This window comes from Archocentrus centrarchus, chromosome 14 (genome assembly GCF_007364275.1).
Source record: "Archocentrus centrarchus isolate MPI-CPG fArcCen1 chromosome 14, fArcCen1, whole genome shotgun sequence".
In the NCBI taxonomy this organism is placed as follows: Eukaryota; Metazoa; Chordata; class Actinopteri; order Cichliformes; family Cichlidae; genus Archocentrus; species Archocentrus centrarchus.
This window is the reverse complement of record NC_044359.1, coordinates 19,795,483-19,822,252: the sequence shown is the minus strand read 5'-3', so window position 1 is coordinate 19,822,252 and position 26,770 is coordinate 19,795,483. Positions and strand designations below refer to the sequence as shown.

The 26,770-nt window shown below is 41.4% G+C and overlaps 2 protein-coding genes across 3 annotated transcripts; both read right to left on the bottom strand.

The window, feature by feature from the left end:
• Window positions 1–1,886: 1,886 nt before the first annotated feature.
• Window positions 1,887–9,295, bottom strand: LOC115792525 (insulin receptor substrate 1-B). Its single transcript, XM_030747090.1, has 3 exons — window positions 8,935–9,295; window positions 4,304–7,456; window positions 1,887–2,077 (listed from the first exon to the last, which is right to left on the bottom strand). Exons 1-3 carry the CDS (start codon window positions 9,281–9,283, stop codon window positions 2,070–2,072), a joined length of 3,510 nt encoding a protein of 1,169 aa, XP_030602950.1. The 5' UTR covers window positions 9,284–9,295; the 3' UTR covers window positions 1,887–2,069.
• A 4,939-nt stretch (window positions 9,296–14,234) lies between these two features.
• On the bottom strand, window positions 14,235–26,117 carry gucy2d (guanylate cyclase 2D, retinal). 2 transcript variants are annotated; one of them, XM_030746846.1, is made up of 19 exons: window positions 25,723–26,117; window positions 23,326–24,323; window positions 22,683–22,984; window positions 22,177–22,549; window positions 21,991–22,075; window positions 21,809–21,920; window positions 21,545–21,664; window positions 21,354–21,434; window positions 20,861–21,037; window positions 20,624–20,777; window positions 20,380–20,529; window positions 20,017–20,165; window positions 19,772–19,935; window positions 18,977–19,169; window positions 17,157–17,331; window positions 16,185–16,283; window positions 15,433–15,527; window positions 15,255–15,337; window positions 15,009–15,084 (listed from the first exon to the last, which is right to left on the bottom strand). In XM_030746846.1, exons 2-19 carry the CDS (start codon window positions 24,185–24,187, stop codon window positions 15,009–15,011), a joined length of 3,450 nt encoding a protein of 1,149 aa, XP_030602706.1. In that variant the 5' UTR covers window positions 24,188–24,323; window positions 25,723–26,117. The 2 variants fall into 2 exon arrangements, with proteins under 2 accessions (XP_030602705.1, XP_030602706.1); XM_030746845.1 differs by lacking the exon at window positions 25,723–26,117 and having other exon boundaries at window positions 14,235–15,084; window positions 23,326–24,187.
• Between the last annotated feature and the right edge of the window lie 653 nt (window positions 26,118–26,770).

Below are 26,770 nucleotides of genomic sequence, written 5' to 3'. Positions count from 1 at the left end.
TGAAGCAAAAAATACGACAAAGAAGACACAGAACTGTTGAGCAGCTAGAATCCTATACCAGTCCAGCAGCTGCTCTCCTCAGTTCCCAGATATTTATGGACTGAAGAGGGGATGCTACACAGTGGTAAACGTGACTCTGTCCCAACTTTTTTGAGACGTGAGACCATTTCCAACAAGTTCGGCTGTGTGCTTCACGAATTGTGTAATTTGACAGTCATGTGCCAGCCTCAACCGATCAAGTGCAATCTGAGTAGTGGGGGATAATTGGAGCGCCCAAGTTCATTAGAAAGCAGAGCAATATCACATGTGCTCAGTTCACATGTGTAATGACTGTTTACTTAGTGAGCCTTCTTAATCAAACATAAAGAAGAGCCAGAATGGAATATTCATGATTGATGTACTAAGCCTTTAAAAAAAAAAGCAGTTTTTTTTTGTTCAATTGCAAATATGTCTGTTATGTGTTCTCCATATTTACTGACAATCTAATTAGTGTTCTTAATACATGCCTGACACGAGTCAGACATTTTTCTGCTATGCCAAAGCAGACAAGCAAGAATATCATGTTAATCTGTTCATTTTTATTAAATGTTTCACTCATTCGTGAATAATTAATTCATTTTTGTGCATCTATGCACCTTTTCTCTGCAGAATTTATGTGACATCAATCCATAAAATGCCTGCATGGCAGCTAAGGTTTTTGTATGACTTCTATTGGATTTTTGCTGTAAAACAAATACAGCATATGTGAATCCAATGAAATTACTTTTCTTATGTTCGCTGCAGCTACTGAAGGTTATTAAACTGTCACTTAGGTTTGGGAATAAAGGATAAAGGGGACTGTGAATTTCTTATCAAACCTTGAGCACCACATAGTGTATAAGTAAATCTATTAAATACCCTAAAATACCACGAGTAGCACTCAGTAGGCTTTCATAACAACTACATTTGAAAATGAACCACATAATATGATAGGACATGTTAAGTTTATGTGGCTACATAAACATATATCATGTGCGAGTACACATGTGGAGCTTCGGGGATAAAGCTGAATTCTGTGTGAAAAACACAGGCTTTACACTCTAATGCATTTCAGAAAGATTGCATAAGCTATGTGGGATTTTCACACAACCGCTTTCCTATTGTCTGAAAAAACTGACAGGAAACTATATTTTCATTTCTATAGCATAAATTCATTGCCAACTCCATACACTGCCTTCAGAAAGAAGCACATTTTGAAGTCAATTCAGTAGCACAAAACCAGCAGTCAATAAGTATAAAGGCTTTTTTTGTGTGTGTGTGCAACTGTATATGCTAAATCAAATACATTTACAGTGGCAGGGTGTGTATGTGTGTGAAACCCCTGCACAACTGCATATTCCTTCTTAGTTTGATGATCTTTTAACTTACAAGGATAAAGGACCGTGTGGCATAAATAACAATACAAAGGCAAAAACCACAGGATCCAATAATTAACACTCCAGAGTTTAGCTGAGACCGTGTCAACATAGCAGCTGCCATTTTGAATCTTGAGTTACGCGATTCAAGTAGACCGGCTCAATCGTCAATTAGAAGCAAATGTGTTTTAAATAAGGACATTTCTGAGATTCCCTGAAAGTGGTTTTGAAATGCAAGCGTTAGTTTACATGATAATATAGATCAAGTAGGTAAAAAAGAACAGGCTGTCCACGAACAACATAATGGCCACCTGTCAACTGTCATCCTTTATCTATGCTAAGTTAAATGATCAAATTTTCTTTTTTTTAATTAAAACAAGGTAAAAAAAAAAACTTTTTCTTACCCTGTGACTGTGTGTGTGTGTGTGTGTGTGTGTGTGTGTGTGTGTGTGTGTGTGTGTGTGTGTGTGTGTGTGTGTGTGTGTGTGTGTGTGTGTGTGTTTGGCACACATTTGGTTGACAGAAAACAGCAGACGGGATGGGGATGAGTTTTCCGGGGTTTCAGTGTTCAGACTCTAGTGTACAGTTCTGTTGTGGCAACAGATTGGGCTGCCAACCATCCCCTGACGGACTCTTTCTCCGGCGTCACGCTAAGATCCAAGACGAAGATGGAGATCAACAGTCTGGAAGTAAAGAATCAAAGACAGGCATGAACTTAAATCGTACACCGTAGTCACCAAAGCATATTGCTTTTGTTTAATCTAGAGCTCCTGCTGGCTGGTTGGGTAAATATCACATGACCCCAGATATCTTTCTAAAAGGATTTTCTGATTGGTTTTATGCACCCTGTTGCAGATGTCAATATTGTGTGTCTTTGTGTGCAGCTTTATCAGTTCCAGGCATTTTCATATGTTTCTCCCTTTTATGATCCACCTCAGCAACAAGAACTCACTGCCCTCATTCTCTGATCATGTCAGGAAAATGAAGCCAATGGCACCAACGAGGTTTATCGCTTGTAACCTGTAGAAAAGGATCCCACAAAATAAATTCATTAAAGAATAATCTCGTGGTGCAACCGCAAATACTTAATCAAGATAAGCTCGGAAAGGAGAGCAAATAAATGAAAGTGCGGTTTGAGAAGCTCTGAGTCAGTCTAACCACTTGCCCCATGCACTGTTAGTGTCAAATATCTGTCTGCCGCCTCAACACTCTGGCTGTGCCTACCTTGATATGCTTGCAGCTTTGTGCACTACATTTCTTGCTTTACCATTCAGCTGAGAAAAAGATGATTTTTTTTTCCCCCCTTAATTTCTTAAAATCTTTGGATGAACATATTCTGTAGATGTGTGGGCTTAAATATTATACTATATCCTTCATAGAGATAGGATTAGAGCCTGTAGGTTTTAGCTAAGTGGACCTTTTTTAATAGGTGAAATTAATCATTGCAGCTTAATATTATTTTAGATAATGATGGCCACTACAGGGCGTCCAGTACCTGTTTACTTGTTGAGCATGTGAAGGTCTCTGAGGATAGCAAAAAGATTGTTCCTATTGCTGCACATGGATCAAAAATGATAATAATGATGATAATGTTACTTTTAGACTGAGGGAGAGCTGAAATATCCTCAGCTATGTTCACATGTACGTCTGCACTTTGTTCAAAATGCAGCAGCGACTAAAGCATAGAGCACAAGTAAATATTTTAATATTATTATAATATTGTAATAAACACTTAATTAACGCATGTAACTGGAATTCAGTTGGAAGAGGTGAAGTAATGTGATAATAGCAAAATTATTTAGGTGTCAACTGGACATCAATAGTCCTCTCACAAATATTAACTTTAACCTGTATTTTTTTTTTTTTACAGCTTTTAACAGTTTATTTTCTGGCATGTAGATGGATCTCTGAAACACTTTAATGTACATCCATCAAAAAAATTGAATTCAGTCACTAACCATTTAATAATTGTCATCTGAGCAATGTGAGGGAAACCTCGAAGCTGCCATGTGAAATGCAGCAGCCAACAGGACACCCACACATAAATATAAACACCTTGCTTGCGTTCTGTCCCCTCTACCTCCATTTATGTGAAATGGCTCATTACCAGCAGACAAATCAATTGGCTCTGCTCTCTGAACACCCACTTGTGATAATAAGAGACTCTACAGACAACCCACAGACTGGAAATATGGTGCTACCCACCAGCTCGAAGCCAAGGTACACATCAGTGAAAGATGAAAAGAAAAGGAGTGACTAAGACCCAGACATGAGCTCTGTCTGTGGATTATGCACAACACATCAAAAGTTTTCGCTAGACAAATATTACCAGGAATCATAAAGCTTGTCCTTTCACCTATTTAAACATCAAAGACAATTACAGCTGATCTCATTTTCTTGCTGTTAAGATGTAACATAGGTGACCAAGAAAAGCAACACAATAATATCTAAAAACATAACAACTAAAACAAATACATTTTCTTTTTCACTTTTTTATCTAAATGAACAGTGCTGTTAATCAGAGGTTATCAAGTTTGTTTGTTTTTTAAAACTAAATGAATTAATTGTATGGATGACACTTGAATCGTATTTGATTGACAGACATTTTCCTCCTCAATTTCAGAAATCACATCAGAAAAAAATTTAGATTTGAAATGTTTTCTATATCAAAGGAATTCTCGTACCAACTCGAGTGATGACCACACACCGAATATAGTAGCTGTAGCTGTGAGGCCAGAACTGACACCACCAGCTGGATATCTCCAGCCATGATAAAAACCAGTTATAACTATCATTGTATCTACAAGATATTTAAACAATTAATTTTTATTAACACTAAAGAACTTTTCACTCAACAAGTAATACACAATTCAAGATGAATTGGCTTTGCAGCGCTCATAGGCACTTACCTTGACCATCCTTTCTACTGTTCTGGTGTGCTCTCAATTCTTCTGATTTATAGAAATCAATACTGGCGTAAGTGTTGAGGCTGGAGCCAGCACTGCTACCCATAGCGCTTCCTCCCATGTTGTAGGCAGAAGAGGTGTGCTCCACTCCAGCTTGAGGGCTCTCCTTAATGGCCAAGTCAAGGTCAATATAGTTAAGGCCTTGTTCTGCAGATGAGGTGGAGGCTTGAGGTGGAGGTGTGGCAGACATACTAGCAGCCTGCCCGCTCTCCCACAGTGAGCAGTCCAAACCATGCCGATGGCTTGCTGCCTGGCTGCCCTCTGGGAAGAGGGAGGTAGAAGAGGATGCGTGGCGTGGTAGTAAGGGGGGTGAATTAAATGTCTCTGAGCAGTGGCCCAGGCGTCCCTGCTGGTCACCTCGGACCAGTCTGCTGCTCCGCTCAGGAGACTTGAAGGACTTGACTGGTGAAAAGCCCAAACCTGTCTCCTGTTCCACAGATAAGGGTTGACCAGAGTGGATGGCAGGTCGTGCTGAAGTGCTGGGATCTGAACCTTTGTTGTCCATAAATGGAGGTGGGACTTCTGTCAGCACTGATGCTGCCTTTATTTTCGTTCTGTACCCCACGTTGCCCTCTGCGGCCAGAGGGGACGATGTGCCATATTCACGTTGGGACCTGGGGGCAACAGCTGGTGGGCCCTGTTGGGTGCTGAATGTGGATCTAACATGAGTCAGTGGTGTTGAGGATTTCCCTAAATCCATGCTGACATACTCAGCAGAGGTGGACAATGGTGCAGAGAAGCTACGGGGAAGGTTAGCAGGACTATCATGGCAGAGGAGTGGTTGATTCACAGGCCGGAGGGTTCCATGGATCACAGGCTGTAAATGTTCAGACCCTGCACATCGTCCCTTGTCATATTTACTGTTTTCCTTGAAGACAATACTGACATACTCACCAACATTCTGAGACACTGATGGCGGCAGATTCTCCTTAACCCTGGGCAGGGTGTTTGCTTTAGTAATGTCTGAAGACACGCTGAGGGGACGACCCCGCCTTTGCTGCTTTGGACTCTTACTACTCGATGCACGTTTTTGGTGGTGACGCCCCTCTTTCATGCTCGTCCCTGCACTCTTGTATTCTGCTCCGGTTCTTAATAAACTTAACCCTCTCCCCGCTGACATGGACTTGTCTTCCAGGCTTTCACTGCTGGCTGAGCTAGAGGAGAAGGAAGAGGAAGACATGGAAAGTTGGCAGCCTCCTGCGGGGCCCATTGCAATTTTGTTTCTCTTGCTATATCCAACTCCTCCTCCCCTTCCAGCACTATCATGTCCGCTGTTTTCTTTTTTCCCTTCTCCTTTGTTCAAGTCGTCCTCAAAGCGAGTATAGAGAGTATGTTGATAAGCTCGTGGCAGGGAGAAGTAGGAATTAAACATTTTTGGTTGAAGTTGGTGCTGCTCAGGATGGGAAGGCGGTGTGCTGCAGGCAGAGCGGCTGCTCACAGGTGAGATGTTCATGTAGTCACTGGCAGCCCGGCTCTCCATGCTGCCCCTGCTATCCCACATGCCCAGTCCATGCAGGTCTGTGGAGCTGCTGCTATTAGGAGACATGACCATGTAGCCCTCTGAACTGGGCTGGCGGATGTGCTGAGGAGGGGACACACTGTTGTTGGGGGTCATGGCCATGTATTCGTCATCTGCCCCAGGTTTAGCACTGGTGTCAGACATACCTATTGAGAGAGAGAGTGAAACAGGAGGGGACGTCACTCCAGGCAACATTGACATATAGCCACTATCCACAGCTGCCCCTGTGTCCACTTCTCCCCTGCTTTTGTCAGCCCTCTTCCTATTCTCCCCTACTACATCAAGTTGCCCACCCCCAACTGTCAGACTGCTTGAGCCGTGGTGCAAATCAACTTGCTGTCTGTTAGCGCTCTGCGACATGACGGCATATTCTTCATCATCCTCATCATCTTCATCTTTTCTATGCGGAGCCAGTCGTTCATGAGATGCCAAAGGCAGGGAAGCCCTTTTACTGAGCAGTCTGCGTTCTGCCTCTGATTCACGACTGGATGAACGCCGCAGTATACGTCTGCCTTTGGAGCGATGATGGGAACCAAGTAGACTTTCTCGCTGTCCCATGACTATATAGCTGGAGGCGCCTTCTCCATGTACGTGATGTCCAGACAGGCTTGGTAGGAGCAGAGAGTGTTCACCAGGGCTGGAACCATACTCATCCGAGGATCCATAGTCACTGGGTGAACCTGAAACAGAAACTCTTTGTGATACACGAGGGTAAGAGCAGATTGTCATGCCTCCCACTGCTGCCCCCACTAGGCCGCACTCTGAACCATGACCAGAGCTGGAGGATAGACTTGGTGCAGGGGAAGGAGCAGGGTTAGGTGTGTATCGTGCAAGGCTGAGGGTAATCTTAGCGGGGGTTGGGGCCCTGGTGGGCTTGGGTCTCAGTGTCGGAGTAGTTGAGCAGGATCCATTAAGACTTGGGCTCGAGCTGGCCCACGTCCCTTTGGCACTTGCTCCACTCTCCTCCGACCTGGCACCGATGCTGGCTGTTCGTGCCCTTGGAAAACCATGGCGTGATGTAGGTGATGTGCTCGTACTGCTGCCTCCTGTTCCGGGGGTCTCTGTGCGCGCCCGTCTCGAGAATCCCACCTGGCTTGGTGGCAGATTTGGGTGATGACGACGGCTCGGGACACTGATTGGATTTGAAGCAGTACCACCTCCGCATGATGTTCCCACAGACTGAGATTTGCTGCGCTGACGGAACTCTTCACTTAGGGCCTTCATGGCCTCTAGCAGGGTCTCATGCATGTTCTGAGCCACCACAGAGTCATCCACCTGCATCCAGAACTCTCCAGGGCCAGTAATTGCTGAGCGCCCCACTTCAATGAAGAAAAAATTCTCTGAATGACCACATCTGCGGACATTCATCAGCTGCAACACTACAGCAGCCACATCAGAGTTGAGCTTTACAAAGTTGACTGTCTTGTCAGTTAGGCACAGCCGGTAGATGCCCACTAAATTCCTGGCATGTCCAAGACCTTTAGGCCAAACCTTGACCTGCCACACTTCCTTGAAAGTTGGAACAGGAGATGGAGAGCTACACTCTCCACTACTGCCATAGTCTTCAGGGGTTTTACCTAGGAAAACAGTAAAGAATAAATAAAACAATTAGGGAATTTAATGACTACACACATTATACAGGAAAAAAAAGTCAGGGTTTAATTCAAACATAGTCTGCTGAAATATTAATGAAAGCCAAAATGACACTAATAAGTAATGCTTTGTTTCTCTATCATAAGTAAATTGACATATGCACGAATACTGCCAAACAGCTGTGCTGCAACCAATTTATCACCATCACTTTTAAGCTACAGCACATAATTAATTAAGTCTTAAAAGCTATAGAAAGCAGCTACTAAAAAGCATCATGCTCAAATGTGAAACAAGGTCTTGTAATTCCCTTCAGTGCCAATCAAATGACAAATTACAGATTCTTTTCGTTTTCTCACAGTCAGTGTTGTTTTCACAAAACAACAATCTACTGGTTTGCTTCAATCCACCGCAGAAAAAAAAAGCAATGAACCCCACAGAAATTATTATAAGCTATAATATATTCATGTGCTTCAAGCTCTTATTGCAAGTCCCTGGCCAAATTACGATCAGCTGCACACTAAAACACATAGTATTAAAGACATTGTTTTATTGTGGCTGTGCCTGAGCGATACTCTGAACAAAATGGGGGTCTGTACTCTAATGTGTATCTGTAAAGGGTTCCACAACAACATATTAGAGCCGGGCAAGCCCATCAGTCTCAACTAACTGCAAAATGCAAAGGAGAACGGGGAGGGTGGGTGGTGGTGCTCAGCTCCGGCATAAGGATAACAACGTAAACACGAGGATAACCAACAGAAACACAATTTCCAGTGAGAGCGCACTAACGATGCCATCTCCTCCCTACCAGCAGCACTGTGTAACGGAAATGTAGGTTAGGCGAACGGCAGTCAGAGCTGTGCAGAAAAACAAAAACACGGGCTCCAGCGGAGTGCACCACGATAGGCTGCTACTATATGATGCAGCCCTTGGATGGTTGCTATATGCCCACTGCGCCATGCAGAAACACACCATCGTATGAAACGGGCAGCATTTTGGCCAGAAGACGCGATCACCTCATATTATTACTTGCGGATGTTGTATAATTCATCCAATTATGTTTTGATGATGGTTAATAATCCGCAGGTTATTACTGTATTAAAACGCTGCTTATTGAGATTGTGCTGCACAAACACACACAGCACATGCCGCCCATAGCGTGTCGATCTGCCCCGTTCAATAGGATCCACCTGCCTCTTGGTTAAACTACAACACCATCCAAACTGCATTACTGAGACTACCCTGGTGCATTTAAATTAAACGGCTACACAACTACAGTAGTTAAAAAAAAAAAAAAAAAAAAAAAAAAAAATCTAACAGTTATTCAAACAATTCGAGCCGGTGATATGCAGAGACATCAGAATGGCCGAGCCAAAATAGTGTATAGAGAACAAATACCCTACGGCAGGATAGGCCTGATGCAGAAACAGACAGCAGAAATCATATCACACTTTTCATATCTTACAGTTGCCCTGGAGGTCCAGCATTGCTTGGTACCACTCATTTTGGACCTCCTCGCTGTCTGCAGCGATGGCAAAGCTCTCGCTGCGGGTATAAAGGACTATCATGTGCTTGTTCTTGGAATCTGCCCGCTTGTTGATGTTGAAGCAAGTCTCCAGGTTCAGGACTTTTTTGGGCACAGGTGATTTACTGCGGAATTTCTTCTCGTTCTCATAGTACTCAAGTCGAGCGGGACCATGCTCCGAGGCCGCCCTCAGCACGAAAAATCGCCGGTGCATTGATTTATGCTTGCGGAGATAACCGCTTTTCTGTACATCTTCATAGTTCTGCGGCTCGGCTGCTTGGTTCTCCATTGCCAAAGCAGGGGAGCGATGGTTATTATAAACAAATATTCTCAGGCAAAAAAATAATGTCCATGTGTACTCCTCATTTATCCATTGCAACTACATCCCTCGTCCTCTCCGCGTTCACGTTTAAGTGTCCAGCATGTGTGAGGAGGCGCAGGATGGGAAAATCAGCCAAAACATGCTTTGGATTTAGTATCATATTGTGAATCCAGCAGCTGCGGGAGGAACCGCGCACCGAGCGTGCACAGCGTCCACCGCTGCTCGTCCCGCAGCCCAGCCCAGTCCCTAAGTCCAACCACGGTGCAGTTCAGCTGCTTAAGGACGTCTCCTCCACCTGTCTGAGGTTGCCCATAGCCACTCTATATTCACCCACGTCAGATAAGGCAGAATAACAACAAATTTCCCGGTAAAGACTTTCAAAATAAAAGCATGAGGTGAATTGAAGAAGGGCCACAACTGAAGGTGCTTATCCGTTCACTCATTTTTAACACTTATCCTGAAATGGAGAGATGAAAGGATAAGTGTGACCAACATGTTTAGTAAGTCTTGGGTTTGTCCACTGTTTCCAAAAGTTGGACATGAGAACTAGACTACCTTATCCAGCCCCTCCCACTTAGTGATTAGAGATCAGTAACCTTGCTGTGGATCCAACCTCTACTCACCAGCAGTTTTGGTGTTACTGCACTGTAACACGTTGAAGTGTAACACGTTGCTGTAATCACATTACATTTCTCTGTAAGACAGTAATGTAACGCTTTGCTGATTTGAAATTCAGAAATCAGCTCAATTTGAGGCAGCAGAGCCTACTACCACTGGCGCCAGGTAGGTACATTATTTCATTATGCATTTAACAGATGCTGAACAGTTGCCGTAAAGTTGATTTTTTTTAAAGTTACTTTTTCTAAATAAAGACCTCAACACTGCCCACAAAAGCATCATTTATAAAAGGGTAACAGTAAGTTATAGGAGCACTCAACACTACACTTTATTTACAACTGCTTTAAGTAGCTCCACTGCAAGCAAGAAAATTGTATTTATTTATTCTAATTTCCTGGTGGTTCGATAAGCCACAGAACACTGTTACAAATGTTTTAACTGCACCAATGTGATTTGTATTGTGAAAGACAACCTGCTCTGTTTCCGCTCTTCCCCTGTCTTTCTGTGGCTGACTTCACTTTGCTTCCGCTAGACTGACACCTCCAAGCCGGTGCCAGTCAAATGCCAGGGGTGCTTCGGGGCTGCTGGGGGTGCACAGAGGAACACGGTGTTCAACGAACACTTCGTACGTGGCGGTGTGGACGGTCGGGCAGTTTATGTCGCGTTGTTCGGCCTTTTCCAGGCAGATTTCACCCCCACTGAGTGTACAAAGACACGAGGAAAACAACTGCAGAACGTGCTGTTTGAGAGGTCGGGGATGATGCAGCCATAGGCCAAATATATTTTGGGGGTAGTCGAATGTCATGCAGCCATTAAATTAATATGTGCGTATTTTACGCAGAATCCACTCATCCCTGCACAGGAGACTCCAGGACATGTGCTGGCAAATAAAAAAAATAGGTAGAAAATCATGTTACTTTTTTCATTTGGTCACAGAGCCCAATTAGCCTAGTTATTTAATTATTTTCAGTTCAAATTCTTTTTAATCAAGATGAAATTTAAAATAAAATACCTGCCGGGGCAGCTAAAATTGATTGGCTCAGCGATCAGTTGCCAGAAATGCTGTGTCTGAACCGGCATACAGTAAATCCAATTAAATTCAAGATAATAAACACAAGTCAAATACACTCAACTGCAGGCTGTATCCTGCATCACACTGAGCTAACTGCCCTATTGTTGTTTAGCAGCCTTATATGCTGGGAGCAACAAACACGTTTAAACAGGAACAGGATTTCACACAGCAGGGTTCTGATAAGCTTTTGAATGCAGATTTGAGGTAGTTTTTATATTCACATACGATCCATAAATACAGAGAGAATACAGAAAGACTGATGTCTAAATTGATTCACATCTAAGCAGCAAATAAACTATAATAAATAGCAGTTCAGAAGGATAGTGTCTCATGCTGTAGATGATAGTCTGTAGTTAAATCTGAGGGCTGTGATTGTGCCAAAAAGTGCCAAAAAAGGTTTGGCACAGCAACCTGTCAACATGTCCTCATAGCAGCCCTTGTTAGTGGCGGTAGAAAGAATTGCTTCTGAGCTGTCATTGTCCTCAGGGACAATTCCTGGTAGCAGCGCAGACACAATCTGCTCTTAAATTTGTTTACGATGTGCAGGGTATTGCGCAGAAGTTGCATTATGTAAAGCCCTCCTTACATTTTCATCGGATTGTTCCACTACAGAATAAAGCAGAGTCACACCAGCCCAAGTAAGCTCAAAGCTTGTTAGCATCATTGGCTCAGCAAAGTGTATACGACCCACAGTTAGTCGCTGCTTTTTCCTAAATAAGCAGAGTTTTAATGTAGCTTTAAATATGTTCTGATGTCCTTTTCATTCAAATTAGCACTGCTTTCAAACTAAAATCTTAAGAATATATGAATAGATTTGATAGCTTCAACATACCTGTGATTTATTGGTGTCATTTTAAAGCATATTTCGATGTAAATATCAGGGCATCCTTTGGGGAAATCTACTCACACTCCCAATGGTAGGCAGACCAAAATAAGGAGACACAGTCTTCACTAAAACACAATTTATTTACAGAAACACAGTGGTATCACTTTCAATATGAACAATACAGTGCATTCAGTATTGATGAGATCTATGTGTTTGGCAAATTGATTAATAGGTCTTACCTATAGGCCTGCTATAGAATTACATGAAAGAAAGAAACATTCAGACCACTTTTCCCCATGTTGTTCCTCTTGATTCAGGACCTTGCGTGTTGTCTTCGTCTGGGGTTTAATCGCGCCTGAGAAGGCTGCTAAACACTTAATGGTGTGAAACACTACACCGTGAGCAACCCAATAATCAAGTCATCAGATGTCCAGTTTTTGTCTATGCACTGAGCTGCTGCGACAAACTGCTGTAGGTTAAAAGTGGCCAGCAGTCAGCTGCCAAGAGGAAAAAATGTCTGCAGCCTGAAAACTGCTTTTAGAGGAAAATCACATCCTCACATTGTCTGCCTATTGTTGCTTCAATATCAGTGCTGTGGCGGACAATTAGCAAGCCAACACAGAGTGAGGGAACAATGTGGCTGCTGGCTTTTTGAATACACTGTGATAAAACCCTCACATTTTGTTGATATATCCTGTTGTGTCAGGGGGTTTAGGGAGCCCAAGCAGGAAAATTAAAAAGCCGGCCCTAACCCTGCAGGACATGAAGAAAAACTAACTATGTACATATTTACAATATATACATTCCCAAACCAAAGACAAGTGACACAGAGAACTCCACCCTCCTCTAGTTTTTTTCTTTTTTAGATGAATACTTCTGCAATATTTTCTGTAAAATAGGATTCCCCGGGGTTGGGCATGCAAGGCGGACATGTAATCTCAGAGGAACTTTAGATGTAGCCGCTGTTTGGAGAGCCCAAACAGAAGATGATAGCAGAAAAATCCTGACATTTTCCTGCAGACGATGGTGATGCACATGAAAAGGCTCAGTCTGCTGAAGCAGGTTATTAGAGATCATTTCAGTCAGTTGATTCAAACATTCTGTGCATCAGTGCAGAGCACACATACTGTATTAAACAAGGTCTTCCTATTACTACTCTGTTAAGACCCTGTTGAACACACGATACATTCAGTCATGCGTGCAGCATGTTTCAGTAATAGGCTGCATGAACTATAGGTGCACTGCTGTTAGTTACAGTTGATTTGGGCCTTATTTGCATGTGGCTTACATCTTTTATATTTTGATAGAAAATGTCAACATAGTGTATAGCAACACATATTTAATTAGAAACAATACTTGCTCAGTGTAGTCTTACAAAGAAAAGAGAGTATTATACAGTGAGAGAAGGATACAGCCGATGTACATGATAAAGAAGAATAAGACAAATAATTATTTGTTTTGTTTTTGGGGTTTTTTTGGTGAAATACAACACTTAACAAACTTATTACACCACCGCTCAGTGTAAGGTTTATGCCACAGCTGCCCTAAATTAACAGTATTGGTAATTACCAAAATCTTTTTTTCGTTTTGTCTCTGTAATGGTTAATCCACCAATAATCGTAAACTCTTTAATGTAAATTATATTTATTAATGCTAAAATATAATTATTGTTGTTATTCACAAATTTTCAAATTTACCATTTTACAAAAAAAGCAGAAAAAGAATCAAGCCTGCCATTTTTTTTTTTTTAAATTAAGGTTGCAGTTATTTACTTAGTTTTAGTGGTTGAATGTTATGTGTGACTAATTCCTGACTTCTCAAAGAAGTTCAGTGTCCTGACTCACATTTAGGTATTAAAAGATTTCTAAAATATTTGTGTTTTCTTTTTTTGTTTTGTGCCAGGTGGTCCAGTAAATTTGTGAAGCAGTGTGTATTGCTAATATTCAGTTTTGCAGTTATTTTGGCCCATGTTAGTTTTCAATCTGTGTTTTATCATTACAATTAAAACATGCTGTCAGCTGCCAGTGCTCCCCCCACAGCCTCATGGCAGTAGACTCTTTAGGTGGCACAAACCCCCCTGGAAGTACAAACACATAATTACAGATCTCTGTAGATCTTATTGGGGGGGGGGGGGGGGGGGGGGCATATGAGCCTTAGTGACGTTATTCACATATCAATTCAAAAGCAAATGGCTAATTTGAACCACCTAATGTGACCTCTGACCTTGTCCCTGAGGGGTAAAAAGCCATCCAAACATAATTTTAAGTCCCTTTTTGTGCTCAGAAACACTTAATTGAAATGATAAAATAATAGAAGGAAGCAGGCCTACCACAGAAACTGAACACATTTTAAAAATTATTTTTAATCTATTTTCATAAAACTATAAAATATTAAATCCACCATTTTTTTTTTAAATATATTTTGATCACTTTTGGATGACAGGGCTTCTTCCATCATCTGTAAACAGTACTGCTGCTACAAAAGCAAAATCAGAGCTACGCTCAACCTGAGCTCTCAACCCTCAAAAGTACTATCAAGCTTTCCAGCTGAAATTACTATAATAATGTATTAATGTTTTCATTCTGTATTGTTGCGGCAGGGTTAATGCCTCTAAAGTGAGTCCAGCGTAGACACCATTATAGCTCAGATGAATAATTGGGCAGTAATAGCTTCCACCATTAAGGTGTTTATGACAGAATCCCTCTAGTATCTCTATAAAGCACATAGTTCAGTACAAATATATACAGTACAGTACACCAGCATTATACATAATACTGTAATCATATTTGTGGACATTTTCATCCTTAAGACTTTCAGTTGGGCCAAATGTGCTGTTCTGTAGACCTACACATTTTGGACCTGCAATGTAACTTTTGTCTGTTTGTGGTATAAAACACCTGATGGACAAATACAGAACAGAAAGTTGTTGCTTGCTGGCTCTTTTTTGTGGGGTTTTGTTTGTTTGTTTTTGTGGGGGGGTTTTTTTGTGTGTGTGCATACAAGAGCAAAGGTTTGATCATAGATGTGCCAGAATGCAAGAAAAATAACAGAAATTCTTCTGAGTGTTGTGCAGATTTTTTGTAGTTGCTGTTGGATATTGCATGTTCAGTTTTTCAGTCAGTCATCTACCTCCGTAAATTATCACTTGCCAATTCGTGTCAGTGGCAAACCACAGGCTAGTTCGTCTTCTTCTGTCGATCCAGGAATTTTTGTCTTCTGTCAGCAGGGATCTCTTCTAAACTGATCCCTGACCTGGAATAGGAAATACATCTTTTTATGTGCCATAAATTGGACCGAGCAGAGCACAACAAGTAGCTCTGATTACATTGTTTTTTTAGCAGTATTCGAAAATGATAAAAAACGTATTCAATCAGTCAAATCACATTTATTAATATCTGTATATACCCAAACCATTCTCTTACCCTGGAAGGTCTCGAGGATCAGGCAGAGGCTTGTTGAAATCCTCCTTACCCACCAACCAATAAGTGGTCTCAATACCTTTTCCCTACAAATAAATAATTATCAGCAATCATTTGCTAAGATCACATAGCTAATGCTTTAGCAAGTATAGAGCTTAGTGTCCTTTAAAAAAAAAATTACCTTTAACTCTGTCAGGCCTCTGACTTCAATTTTATATCCAAGGTTCAAGCTCTTCAGGACATCAACTGTGCTTTGGTTGACATGGATTCTGTAAGCTATGCAAATACAGGGGAAACATTAACTTCGGTAAAGATAAACAGTTTAATATTAATGTAATATAGTATAATAGTGAATACGATAAGGCTACACGTATTGGCCTGGGTGCATTTCCAGGTTTTAAATGATTGAATCTGCAGTGAGCAAACAGACTGTTATCCACTTGGTGGCAGTAGATTCCCAATTACGCTGCTTATTTTAAAAATCAGTAAAATGCATGCAGCACATAATTGTTATTTTAGATTAAGTTTGACTGAAGCTGCCACTGACAGGTCAAATGTGAATTGTTAAAGATTATTACAGTTATTTTATGAGAATAATATCAAATAAGAGTTTTTGTTTGTTTGTATGTTTTTTAAATTACAGAGAACTTACTAAATGTGTGCAGCTTGTAGAAGGTTGCCAAGAAAAACTTGGTCATTGACGCCATTTATTGCGAAACTTTAAACTGGCCTCTAATTCTGCTGATAGCCTTAAAGGATTAGGAAGGACTCCTCACTCAAAGCCCTGCTGAGCTTCAAGTAGCATGCACACAAACTGCAAGACACCTGACCTCCCTCCCACTATTCCAATATATAAAAAAAAATAAATAAATAAAAAATAGAGAGGAAAAGAGAAACCTGTGTGGGTTCTATAATGATACATGAGACACTCACGCAACCCTGTGGACTCCATTCGTGATGATGTGTTGACAGTGTCTCCAAACAGACAGTACCGAGGCATCGTAAGGCCAACTACTCCTGCTACAACTGGGCCTGCAAACATGCATACACACAGGTTACATCGGCTTAAAAAGCTTTAACGACTTCAGTGCAGTTTCCACTCGTGCTGGGTGACAAATAATCTCTTAGAATTTCAAGAATGCTTTTCCCAGAATATGAAAACATATCTGTGCACTACAACTCCTGTGCAGATAAAAAAAAAGTCATAGTATAGAGTTAGAAATCCAGAGTATTCGGTGTGTTAATTGGATAACAGATGTCTAAGTGGATAGTGTTTCACTGTTCCAGGAATAAGCTCCAGACAAAGATGAAGGAGGTAAAAGTGCCTCTTCGCCATTGCAGCTTGAGTCCCCGTGGTCCTATTCCTCTGCATCAAGTTCACTTTTATTCACTCTGAAATGGATGTTGAATTGAATTTGCACTTATATTAATTTTTACACATCAACTCGACTTTTCAAATCTATCCAGGGATGCACTGTTAAATCAGAAGTATCATTATCAACCTTGTTATAGACAACTAGGCAACAGATGACGTTTGCCGATGTCAGTGGCTAATGCTTATCTGCTGTGTGACATCATTTTTTCTTTAGACAATATGTTCAAAACTAGTGTGACTTTTAAACAGTATTTTTTTATATAACAAAGATTTCTTTAACATAGAGAAGCAGGAATACATAACAGGTACAACAATAAAAAAAAAAAAAAAAAAAAAAAAAAACGTGAACAAAAAACACTGCATCAACTATAAGCCAAATTATTTTTTCAAGCATCAATACTGTCCCTGAATTTCAGAATATCCCCAGTAATGGCTCTTTATGGGAAAGAAAAGTCCACATGCTACTTCAAGGTTAAATCACACATTCAGGGTTTATATCACAGCACAGAAAGAACTAACACATTACTCACCACTGTGCAGGCCGATGCGTATTCTGATTTTGAGATCAGGCATGTGCCTCGCCTTGAAGGTCCCAATGCAGTGGAGGATGTCGAGAGACATGTTGGCCATTTCAGCTGCGTGCCGATTGCCGTTCCTGTTGGGGACCCCTGAGGCTACCATGTAGGCATCTCCAATAGTTTCCACCTAGGAGAGAGAAAACGCAGAGCGCTGAACACAAACTCATGCTGTTTACACAGTGTGATTGTTTTCTCGCAGTAGCTCATCCTTCTTTACAGAGGGATGACAATAAAAGAATAACAAAAGAAATGAGGTGGATATAATAATACATGAGCACCACACACAAATACAAAATGAAAACAGAAAATGTGAACACATTTTTTTTTTTATTTTTAGAATAAAAGCACAATTAGGTCTGTGCTTTTTCTTTCTTTCTTTTTTTTTTTTTTTTAACCAAATTCTGATTGGTGATATATAAATATGTTTACTATAATACTGTACAATACTATGCTGAAAAAAAATCCAAAAGGAGTTGATTTATTATTTGGTTTTAATGAAAACATATTTATATAGCCTTCTGTTTGTTATTACTTTTTAAATATTTTGAAAATAAATTCGGGTGGTATGTTGGTTAGAACTGTTGCCTCACAGTAAGAAGGTCCTGGGTTTGAATCCACCTTGGCCGGGGCCTTTCTATGTCAAGTTTGCATGTTGTCTCTGTGTTTGTGTGGGTTTTCTGCGGGTACTACAATTTCCTCCCACAGTCCAAAGACATGCAATTACTGGGGTTAGGTTCACTGGTGATTCTAAATTGCCCAGAGGTGTGAATGGTTGTCTGTCTCTCTGTGTTAGCCCTGCAACAGGCTGGTGACCTATCCAGAGTGTACCCTGCCTCTCGCCCTATGACAGCTGGGATAGGCTCCAGCCCCCCTGCAACCCTGAAAAGGAAAATAAATTCATGCTATGAATATCAAAAATGTTATAAGGGAATTACTGATTTTTAAAATATATTTTCCATCTCTTTTGCCTTTATTTAATAGGGACAGATGAAGAAAGCAGCAATGGATGTGGAATGTAGCTGTCATGGTTTCTGCAGCTTTGACCCAGACTTTTGAGTTTTGTGAGTTTTTGAGATGTGATTTATGTCCTGGTTCTATTTCTAGTCCTCTGAGTATAATATTTGTGCTTCTAAGTTTCTTCACTTTTAGTCCTTGGTACCATGTTCTACGTTATTTCCCTTTCATGTCCAATCTGTCCTAGTCTCATCTCCGTGTTTAAGCCTTATCCTCTCCTGTGTGAAGACAGTCTTGTCTCCATGTTTGTTTACCTTTCAGTTTTTGGTCAAGTTTGGATGTTTGATTCTGATCTCTGTTAGTGACTTCCTGTCTTATTTTGATAGTGTCTCATCTCTTGGGTGCTGTGTTTAGTTTTGCTTCCTTGGTCTTGTTTCCCCAGTGAGTTTCAGCTGTATGCCCAGGTGTTTCCCATCTCTCTCTAATTACCTGGTGTGTGTATATTGTCAGTCTTCCTCTGCCTCCCTCATGGTTGTGTGTTCTTTTGTTCTATGTTTGTCTGGAAATTCTTAGTTTTGGGTTGTTTCTGCTTCTTGGAGTATTTTTGTATTTTGTTGATGAACTCAGTATTTAATGTAATTTAAGTTTATATCTGCGTTCTGAGACCTGCCACACAGCCTGCCCTGATAGTAGCAAGAGGAAATGAGTTTGGGTGGTGGAGCAAAGACTCTGCCTTAGTACAGCTGCATGGGTGACATCTGTGCCATTTCCTGGCATTGCATAAAATGACTGTAGACACAATATTCCCCAACATTCACCTTGTAGACATCGTGCAGCAGAATGATGGCATCAAAGAGCGAGTAGAGGTCATTGAGTAAGTCGACCACCTCAATTGGTTCGCTGAGAGTTGAAATGGTGGCGAAGCCCACAATGTCACTGAAGTACAGCGTCACCTCATTGAAATGCTCTGGTTTGACAGGCTTGCCTGTCTTCAGTGCCTGGGCCACAGACCTAAAGGAAAATTAAGATAAGTAGAAAAGGTGCATATGTGAAAACAGCTTTTCTCACAAACTCAAGCCATATGAAATCTTCAGTAAGATATTTGACAGACATTCACCCTGAATCCTGATCTCTACAAACATTACTGAAATGCAGCATAATATGCAACAACTACCTATTATTGTGGAGTCAGTAGTTTAATACAGAAACCCTGCTTATCTGTTGCAGATGAGTGGTTTTAAATGTGCAGCCATTCCTATATGCTCATTTATAATGATGTGACTAAAATAATTTCAGCTTTTTCTTTATTAGGGCACTCTTTGTTGGTGTGTGTGTGTGTGGGGGGGGGGGGGGGGGGGTATGCCCTACTGATCCTGATTCACATAATTTATTTATTGTAAAACTTTTTTTTGTGAGTCTTTTGGCATAAATTAACAAAACTCCACATTAAAAAAAAAAAAACACACCCAGCAACAGCATGAGGTATGCTATCTTTGACTTTTTGACTGTTCTGCAGTCTCCAGAGGGTATTCATGTTCAAACCTCAATAGCTATGGCTTGGAGTCAGTCTTATTGTATCTTTCATGTGTCAAAAAAAGTTGCTGTAAACTCACTTGGGCAACATCTGAGCCACGAGATTGTCAGTCTTCTGTCTCTCTACCTCCAGCTCCTCCGTCCTCTCTCTGATCAGATCCTCCAAGTTGGAGGAATACTGTTCCAGCATCCTCAGCATGGAGTCAATGATGTTGGTTTTCTTTCCCTTGGTGATGCTCTTGAACTGTCACATGAAGAGAAAGGCTCAGCAGTGTCCACTTAGCTACAGAGAAACATGTGAAAACATGCATACATGTGTTTATACCTGTTTAAAGATGTCATCAAATGTCGGTCTCCTCTCTGGTTCTTCACTCCAGGCCTGTTTCATAACCTGTATCACATCCACCGGGGCCTCTTCCACTGATATGACAGGTCGACACAAAGGAGGAGGCTCCATGACCTTGCTGATGATCTCTGTCATCACACACACACACACACACACACACACACACACACACACACACACACACACACACACACACACACACAACAACCAACCCACAGAGACACAAATTTTAGGCACATGTGGAAATGCAAAACCAGAAAGATTTAGTGCAGCCAGTTTTGTCAGTTAACTGTGATCAATACTGCTGATGAAAAACAGTAAAAGTAGTAGCATATTAGTTACCTTTGGGGGGCATGTCCAACATGCAGAAAGGTGCAGAACGAGAGATGACCTCCTGACAAACAATGGAGAAACTGTAGATGTCACCAGAGAACGTGCCCCTCCTCCTCAGATTGGAACTTCGCAGCAGCTCAGGGGCCGTCCAAAGCAGATCTTTTCATTAAAAGTAATTTGCACAGTTAGTAAAAAATTTACATACAAATGAAAAAAAAAAAAAAAAACATTCAGCGGATGTGCATGCACTCACCCTCTGGCTTTTCATCAATGTCAATGTTTTGAGCAATCCAAATCTCATTGCACCCATAATCTGTCACCTTCAGCACAAAACGCCCATCTACCACGCAGTTACGGGATTTGAGTCGTCCGTGGATGATATCACGATGGTGCAGGTACTTCATACCCTGATGACAGCATGTAGAAATGTGTAAAAAAAACAGAGTAAAATAAGAAATGAAACACAAACAGATCACTTTATTTCTCTTACCCGGATCAGATCCATTAACAAGGAAGACTTGAACATCCAGTCAAGACGCACATCTTCATTGTTAAGCAAATCCTCCAAGCTGCCCCTGGTGCAGTGCTCGATCACAACACCAAAGATCCCAGAGTCGAAGAACAGCCCCAGTAACAGATTGAGGTTCTCATGCCTCATTTCTCTGAGCTGGGAAACAGACAGTGGAGACATCAGAGCTGTGTTCACTGACATTTTTGTGACCAGGGACAGATTACAATGACCAACTGCATTTGGTTTCTTGATACAGTGCAGATTGCTTTATCCATTAAAATACCTATACTATCCTATTGTTTGCTTTCTCTCCTGCTTGGTAAAGGTAGCATCTATATAACAGCTGCATGACCTCAGACACCTTTCTCCCTTGTTTGTTTTGTTGTTTGTATTTCTTGGATGGGTGTTCTGGAACATAACCTCACTGTATGTCTTGACATATAATGACAATAAACTCTTCTTGATTCTTTACCTTGACAAAGACATTCTCCGTGCTGCTATAGACAATTGATACAGATCCAGCAGGACATTTCTTCAGCCAAACCCAGTCACCCTGGCATTTCAACAAAGGACAAGGTCTTTGTGAAACCAATTATGTCAAAAAGGCATGAACTTCTAAACAGTATCCTGAAGTTTGCAGAATGTAAAAGATCAGACTCTCACCTCAAACACAGCAACATTCGAGCTGTCTGGTGTGGAGGCTAAGTAGCTGCGACCGGACACTGAATGGTGGGGCGTCTTCATATCCCCCTGGCTTTTCGCTATACTGTCATCATTTAGCTTCTGCTCATGCACAGAGTTCAAAGAGGATGTGTAAGCTTAGAGTAAACAATGTGCACAGCTTTCATACATCCCATATTAGTTATGTACTGCATGCACGTCACAGAGAAACAAACCACTGCAGTATTGATTTAGCACAGAACTCACGCGCTTGCTGACTTGGGTATTGATGAAGACGAGGTCATCGAGGGTCAGGACTACCTTTGTCGATCCACCACTGTTACCACCTCCAAAGCTGAACCCAGCTTTACCACCCCTCCTGAAGAGACCAAAAACACTCATTACAAATTCTCTAAGCTACACAGGAATGAACAGTATGAGGTACATACCTGTAACGAAGAAAGATGTTTGCTGAAAATCCAAGCAACGAAATGAACATCAGGAAAAGCAAAAAGACAGTAATCGAACTCATGCCTTTGGGACAGAAACACAAAGACAGGAAGTTTGAATGAACTCAAGTCAGCATCGGTGTATTTTAGATGTATTTTCATCAAAGCCACTGCAAGCACACTCACCTCCAGTACAGGCAAAGTATGGGCTAAACCAGCAGCTTGAGTCTTTGTATGGAGTGCTGCCTGCAAAATGGATTGAACGGCTGAGATATTTCAAGCCCCCACTCTTGCCGTCCGTGTGAGAAGCGTGAAGAGAATGAGTGGAGTAGAGCGTGTTGCCAATACCGCTGTAGTCCAGGACTACATATTTAGCTTGCATGCCTTCACCCTTCCTGCCAGCCCTCAGGGGTTGATTGAATCCTTCAAACTCAAAACCACCCTCGCTCTCAGTTAGGATCCGACCAGTTACCCAGCGGCCTCCATTGGTGCGGGCCTGCTCAGCAGCCATAGCTGTGTAGTACATCATGTTGTAGATGGTGCCAAAAAATGGAGAAACCTTAAAAAGGAGACAGTGATTTAAAATTCAGATGTGTGTCTGTTTTTTTTATTTTTTTCCCCTATCTTTCATGATGTGCCTTTTTTTCTTCTGTCATTTCTTAAAGAATATGATATTTAACATATATTCTTACCTGTTCTGGGGGAGTGGTGGTACGTATTTCATAGCTGTCCTGAGCATGTCTGAAGGCCTCAAAGAAATTGTGTTTACCAGAGTCCATGGTGATGGTTAGAACTCCGTCATAGGCTCTCCTCAGCTTGGTGTCATTGCCTAGCATATAGTAGGGTGTATCATCATAAGGTAGTGAATAGAGCAGGGTATCGTAGGGAATGAACACATAGCCCCGATCAATCATACGCATATCCAAGGCTGTTGTCAGAAGCTGGTACTGGGCTTGGCCACCAATCAGAACTGAAGGCATGCACATGATGACCACTGGAAAAAAGCAAGGTTTAAGAACAGTTTATTACCATGATTCATGTGAAATAAAGGATGTGCAAGCTTCATAATCCTGCCAGGTCTGAGTACCTTAGCTACTCTACTCTACTCTACTCTACTCTGCTCTACCCTACCCTAACCTGAACCCCAACCCTATGTTTTGGAAGAAAAACATTTCTTTACTTTTACATTTACTTTCTGATAGCATGGTCTTAGTGATTAGGGTTAAGGTTAGGGTACTTGTCATTCACTGATGATGACTTAGGCATCATAGTCTAATTCATCATCATTTTTTTTTTCAAGTTCAACTCTTTTTTTATTGTACAGGTGCAACTCACCTCTGACCCGGTCCGTCTCCCGCACTTTTGCCAGGGCTTTACGAGGCCCTTCTTTGTTGTTCTCCATTGTGACCACAGGTTTAACAGCCAGGCCAAGGGCCCTAAGTGAAGAGCCTAGCTCCTGTCCTGTGGTTTCCCACACGTCTGATTCCTCTGAGATTATTGCCACATGGGCCCATCGAAAGTACCGCAAAACAGTAAAAAGTACATGAGAGGAGAGTGGCAGTGGCCTCATGAAAGTAGGATATGTATCTCCTTTATACATGTTGGGTTTGAGGCAGGCCCAGGAAAGAAGCCCAAGATCCCATTCTTTGGCATACAAAGCAGCTGAGGAGCAGTAGCCTGGGTTGGCTGGGCCCAGGTAAGCAGCTCCATAACCTTTCAGCCCAGCAAAGCGAGCGAGGGCACGGGATGACTGACAGTCCTCATTGATCAGCTTGTAGTCATACCAGTAGCCTTTATTGAGGTAGGTGTTCTTGTTTATGCGACTGATGGCAAGGGTGGCAGCCAAGTCAGGGAGGGCTTTGGAGTATAAGAGGTCACATGTCCAGGGTCCAACCAGGGCCATTGTGAAAGTGGTTGCCCTGGCTTGATAAGGGGAAAATGAGACTATGAGAATGGGCAAAAGAAACCAGTTCCTCCACCAGCCCCGGGTGTGTTGCACGGGGGATGATGGCAACTGTGGTTTGGATGATAATGATCTTCCTGATAATGATGATGCTGAAAATGATTCAAACTGACTACACCTACTGAAAGTGTCTGTCCATATATGTCTTTTTTTCCTCCCTTTTATGGAGTTGTGCTGCCATCGCGGGTGGTAGGCGAGGTTGTGCAGACAGCAAGGGTCTATGTGTTGTGCCATTTTATCACACAGCTGTTGTGACGATTGACACACAAAAGGCTTATGAAGAGCGCTTATCGCGAGAGTTTCTCTGTAAATGGGAATGTCTCCCTCTAGTCCAAAGCCGGACAGGTGACAACAAGACTCCAAGCCATCACTGCCAAAAAAAGAAAAAAAAAAAGTGCAAAGAATCAGAAATGATTTAGTGATCTGTGTTTGGCTAATGTGTTCTAAAATACATCGAACAACACATGACCCAAGCTTACATCCCACTGAGCTGTTTTATTTAACAGAATGTAATGTTGAATCTCATCAGTATCCATCTGCTTCACTCATGAAAGCGTCCCTGTGCTGTTCCTTCGAGAATTAATGGCATGTGTGTAGCAAGCTGATTAGCTCTGCCCAGGCCATGCAGTTCAAATGACAGATAATGTGGAGCTAATTCTGGCCAAGTCTTTATTTAGTCTTACTTCTTTTTCCCTTGCAGAGTATTTCATTTCAGATTTTCTTTGAAATTTCACATCTTCAAATCAGCTTCTTGAGAAATTTTAAAATTAATAAAATGATTTTGTTCAGTGAAAAATGTGGTTTGGTGGGCCTTACACAGGCCATTCAGGATCATCTTTAAAAGACAGACAAGCTCTTTATTCTGAATTTAAGGACAATACGATTTATCTATTTATTTAGCATTTGTTGGCTGGAAATCCATTTTAAAGTATTTAAGTCATAACCCAACTGGAAATTCAATATACAGTATAAACTGCAATTTGACAATTCAGATATAAAATCCTGATTTAGCAAACGCAAACAAATGCAGATAATTTATTCAGTGTTTTTAATGCTTGCTTAAAAAAAACAAGGAAAGGTTGTTTATTTCAAAACTAGTAGCACTGACAGCAGAGCAAAGGGCCTCAGCACCCTGCTTCTGGTGGGGTCAATTTTAATTGCAGCTAATGATAAAAACATGTATATGGAAGTTGGAGAACAGTGTAGATGTGTCCCCATACAGTACTGACAATATAAAAGCTTCAGTCAGTGTCTCAAATGCTAAAAAAAAAAAAGGTTCGCAAAGAAGTTAAAAATCTTCTAAATGACTTACTTTTTTAATCACCAAAATGGGTTCTCTTACAGTTTAAAAGTGGACCGTAAACCACCTTTGACTTTCAGTGTTTCAAAATTTTCTTTGCCTGTCCTGCAGCTAAAATAGAGCAAGTTAGCAGCAGCCAGCAAGGCTCCTAAAAGTGTCTAATACTGACTTGGGCTTATAGCTTATAGCTTAAGAGGAGCAGGGACTAGAATATACTAAGCTTGTTCTAATATGCTGCTGAAAAAAAATGGTTACGTTATTAAGTTAAATTCCCCCAAAGTTTATTTTAATTTCAAAGACAGATCTAGTTTATCAGAGAAAAGTTTCAGTGGCCTCACAGAAGTGGCTGATTCATCATCACTGCAGTGATGAACTTGTTGCTTTCATTAATGAAGAAAAACATAACTATGTGACCCACCTAAGTAAGACAATTCAATAAAACACATTTTATAAGAAAAAAAAATCTGACCTGGAGCAGTTTTTCTACATAAGAGCCGTGCCAGGGTTGCAGTCTGTCCTTCAGCACCATCTGAACTCCAGGTGGATTAAGAATGCTGAAGTATCCAGCAGGCGCAGTAACCTGTGGTCCTTTATTGTAAAAAACTACCATATGTAATCCAAAAGTCATGTGAAATAACAAAATAAAATTGGTTATTTCCACTTGTACCTAAAATCCCCAAAGACAACACTGAAAATGAAATATATCCACATTTCCAGTGGGTTAGCCTCGCCTTCGTTCTTCCTGTCCCTGTTTTGGATTGGGACCAATCTGAAAGCGCAGAGCAACGGGACGGTGCGTGAGAAGATCACAACTCTGATCCAGAGTTTGGATTGGTAAAAATAGATTGGCAGAGAGCTGGGGACAGGTAACAAGTAAAAGAAATGCAAGAGTGAGAAGGACTGACAAGCTTTGACTTCTTAACCTTCCTTAGCTTTTAATCCACAGTGTGGAAAGAGACCATGCTGGTGGGGGGGGAGGGCTGGAAGAGATGAAAAAGAAGGTGAAAGCAGAAGCACATCCACTGTCTTTTGCACAGTATTCTAACTGAGGTGCTGATGTAACCTACTACCTTCAGAAATTCGTATTAAAATATCCTAAACCTTGAATATTTTAAGGACTAATGGAATTGCTCATACTAAAAGTCAGAGCTAGGAGTAATTGGTGCAATGATAGTACATCCACAATGAGCCTTGATTGATTTGTTTGAAACCAAGGGAGCAAGCCATGGCCAAGAGCTGTGAAATGAAAGCTGCTCAGATTATTTGTCAGTCTTAGATGTTAGGAAAGTATGAAGACAACAGAAGGTATATAATCCTGTGCAGTACTCCTCATACATATGCTGCTTTGAGGGACATTTTGTTACCAGAGTAGGGACACTGCACTCATCCAAATATGTACATTAAATCTGTGTTGGAGTGAAGCATTGACTTTCAAACAGAAACCATTATCAGAGTGTTGGTTTCCATCTTTGCTCATCATGCACACCTTAGTCTCAGCTTTGTAAGAAACTTTGACT

Coding starts and splice junctions, on each gene's coding strand:
- LOC115792525 (XM_030747090.1), bottom strand. CDS start 9,283: ATGGAGAACCAAGCAGCCGAGCCGCAGAACTATGAAGATGTACAGAAA. Junction 7,457..8,934: donor GCTGGACCTCCAGGGCAACT/GTAAGATATGAA, acceptor CTGTTTTCCTAG/GTAAAACCCCTGAAGACTAT.
- gucy2d (XM_030746846.1), bottom strand. CDS start 24,187: ATGGCACAACACATAGACCCTTGCTGTCTGCACAACCTCGCCTACCAC. Junction 22,550..22,682: donor CCACCACTCCCCCAGAACAG/GTAAGAATATAT, acceptor CTCCTTTTTAAG/GTTTCTCCATTTTTTGGCAC. Junction 19,170..19,771: donor GTGGCTCAGATGTTGCCCAA/GTGAGTTTACAG, acceptor ATTTTCCTTTAG/GTCTGTGGCCCAGGCACTGA.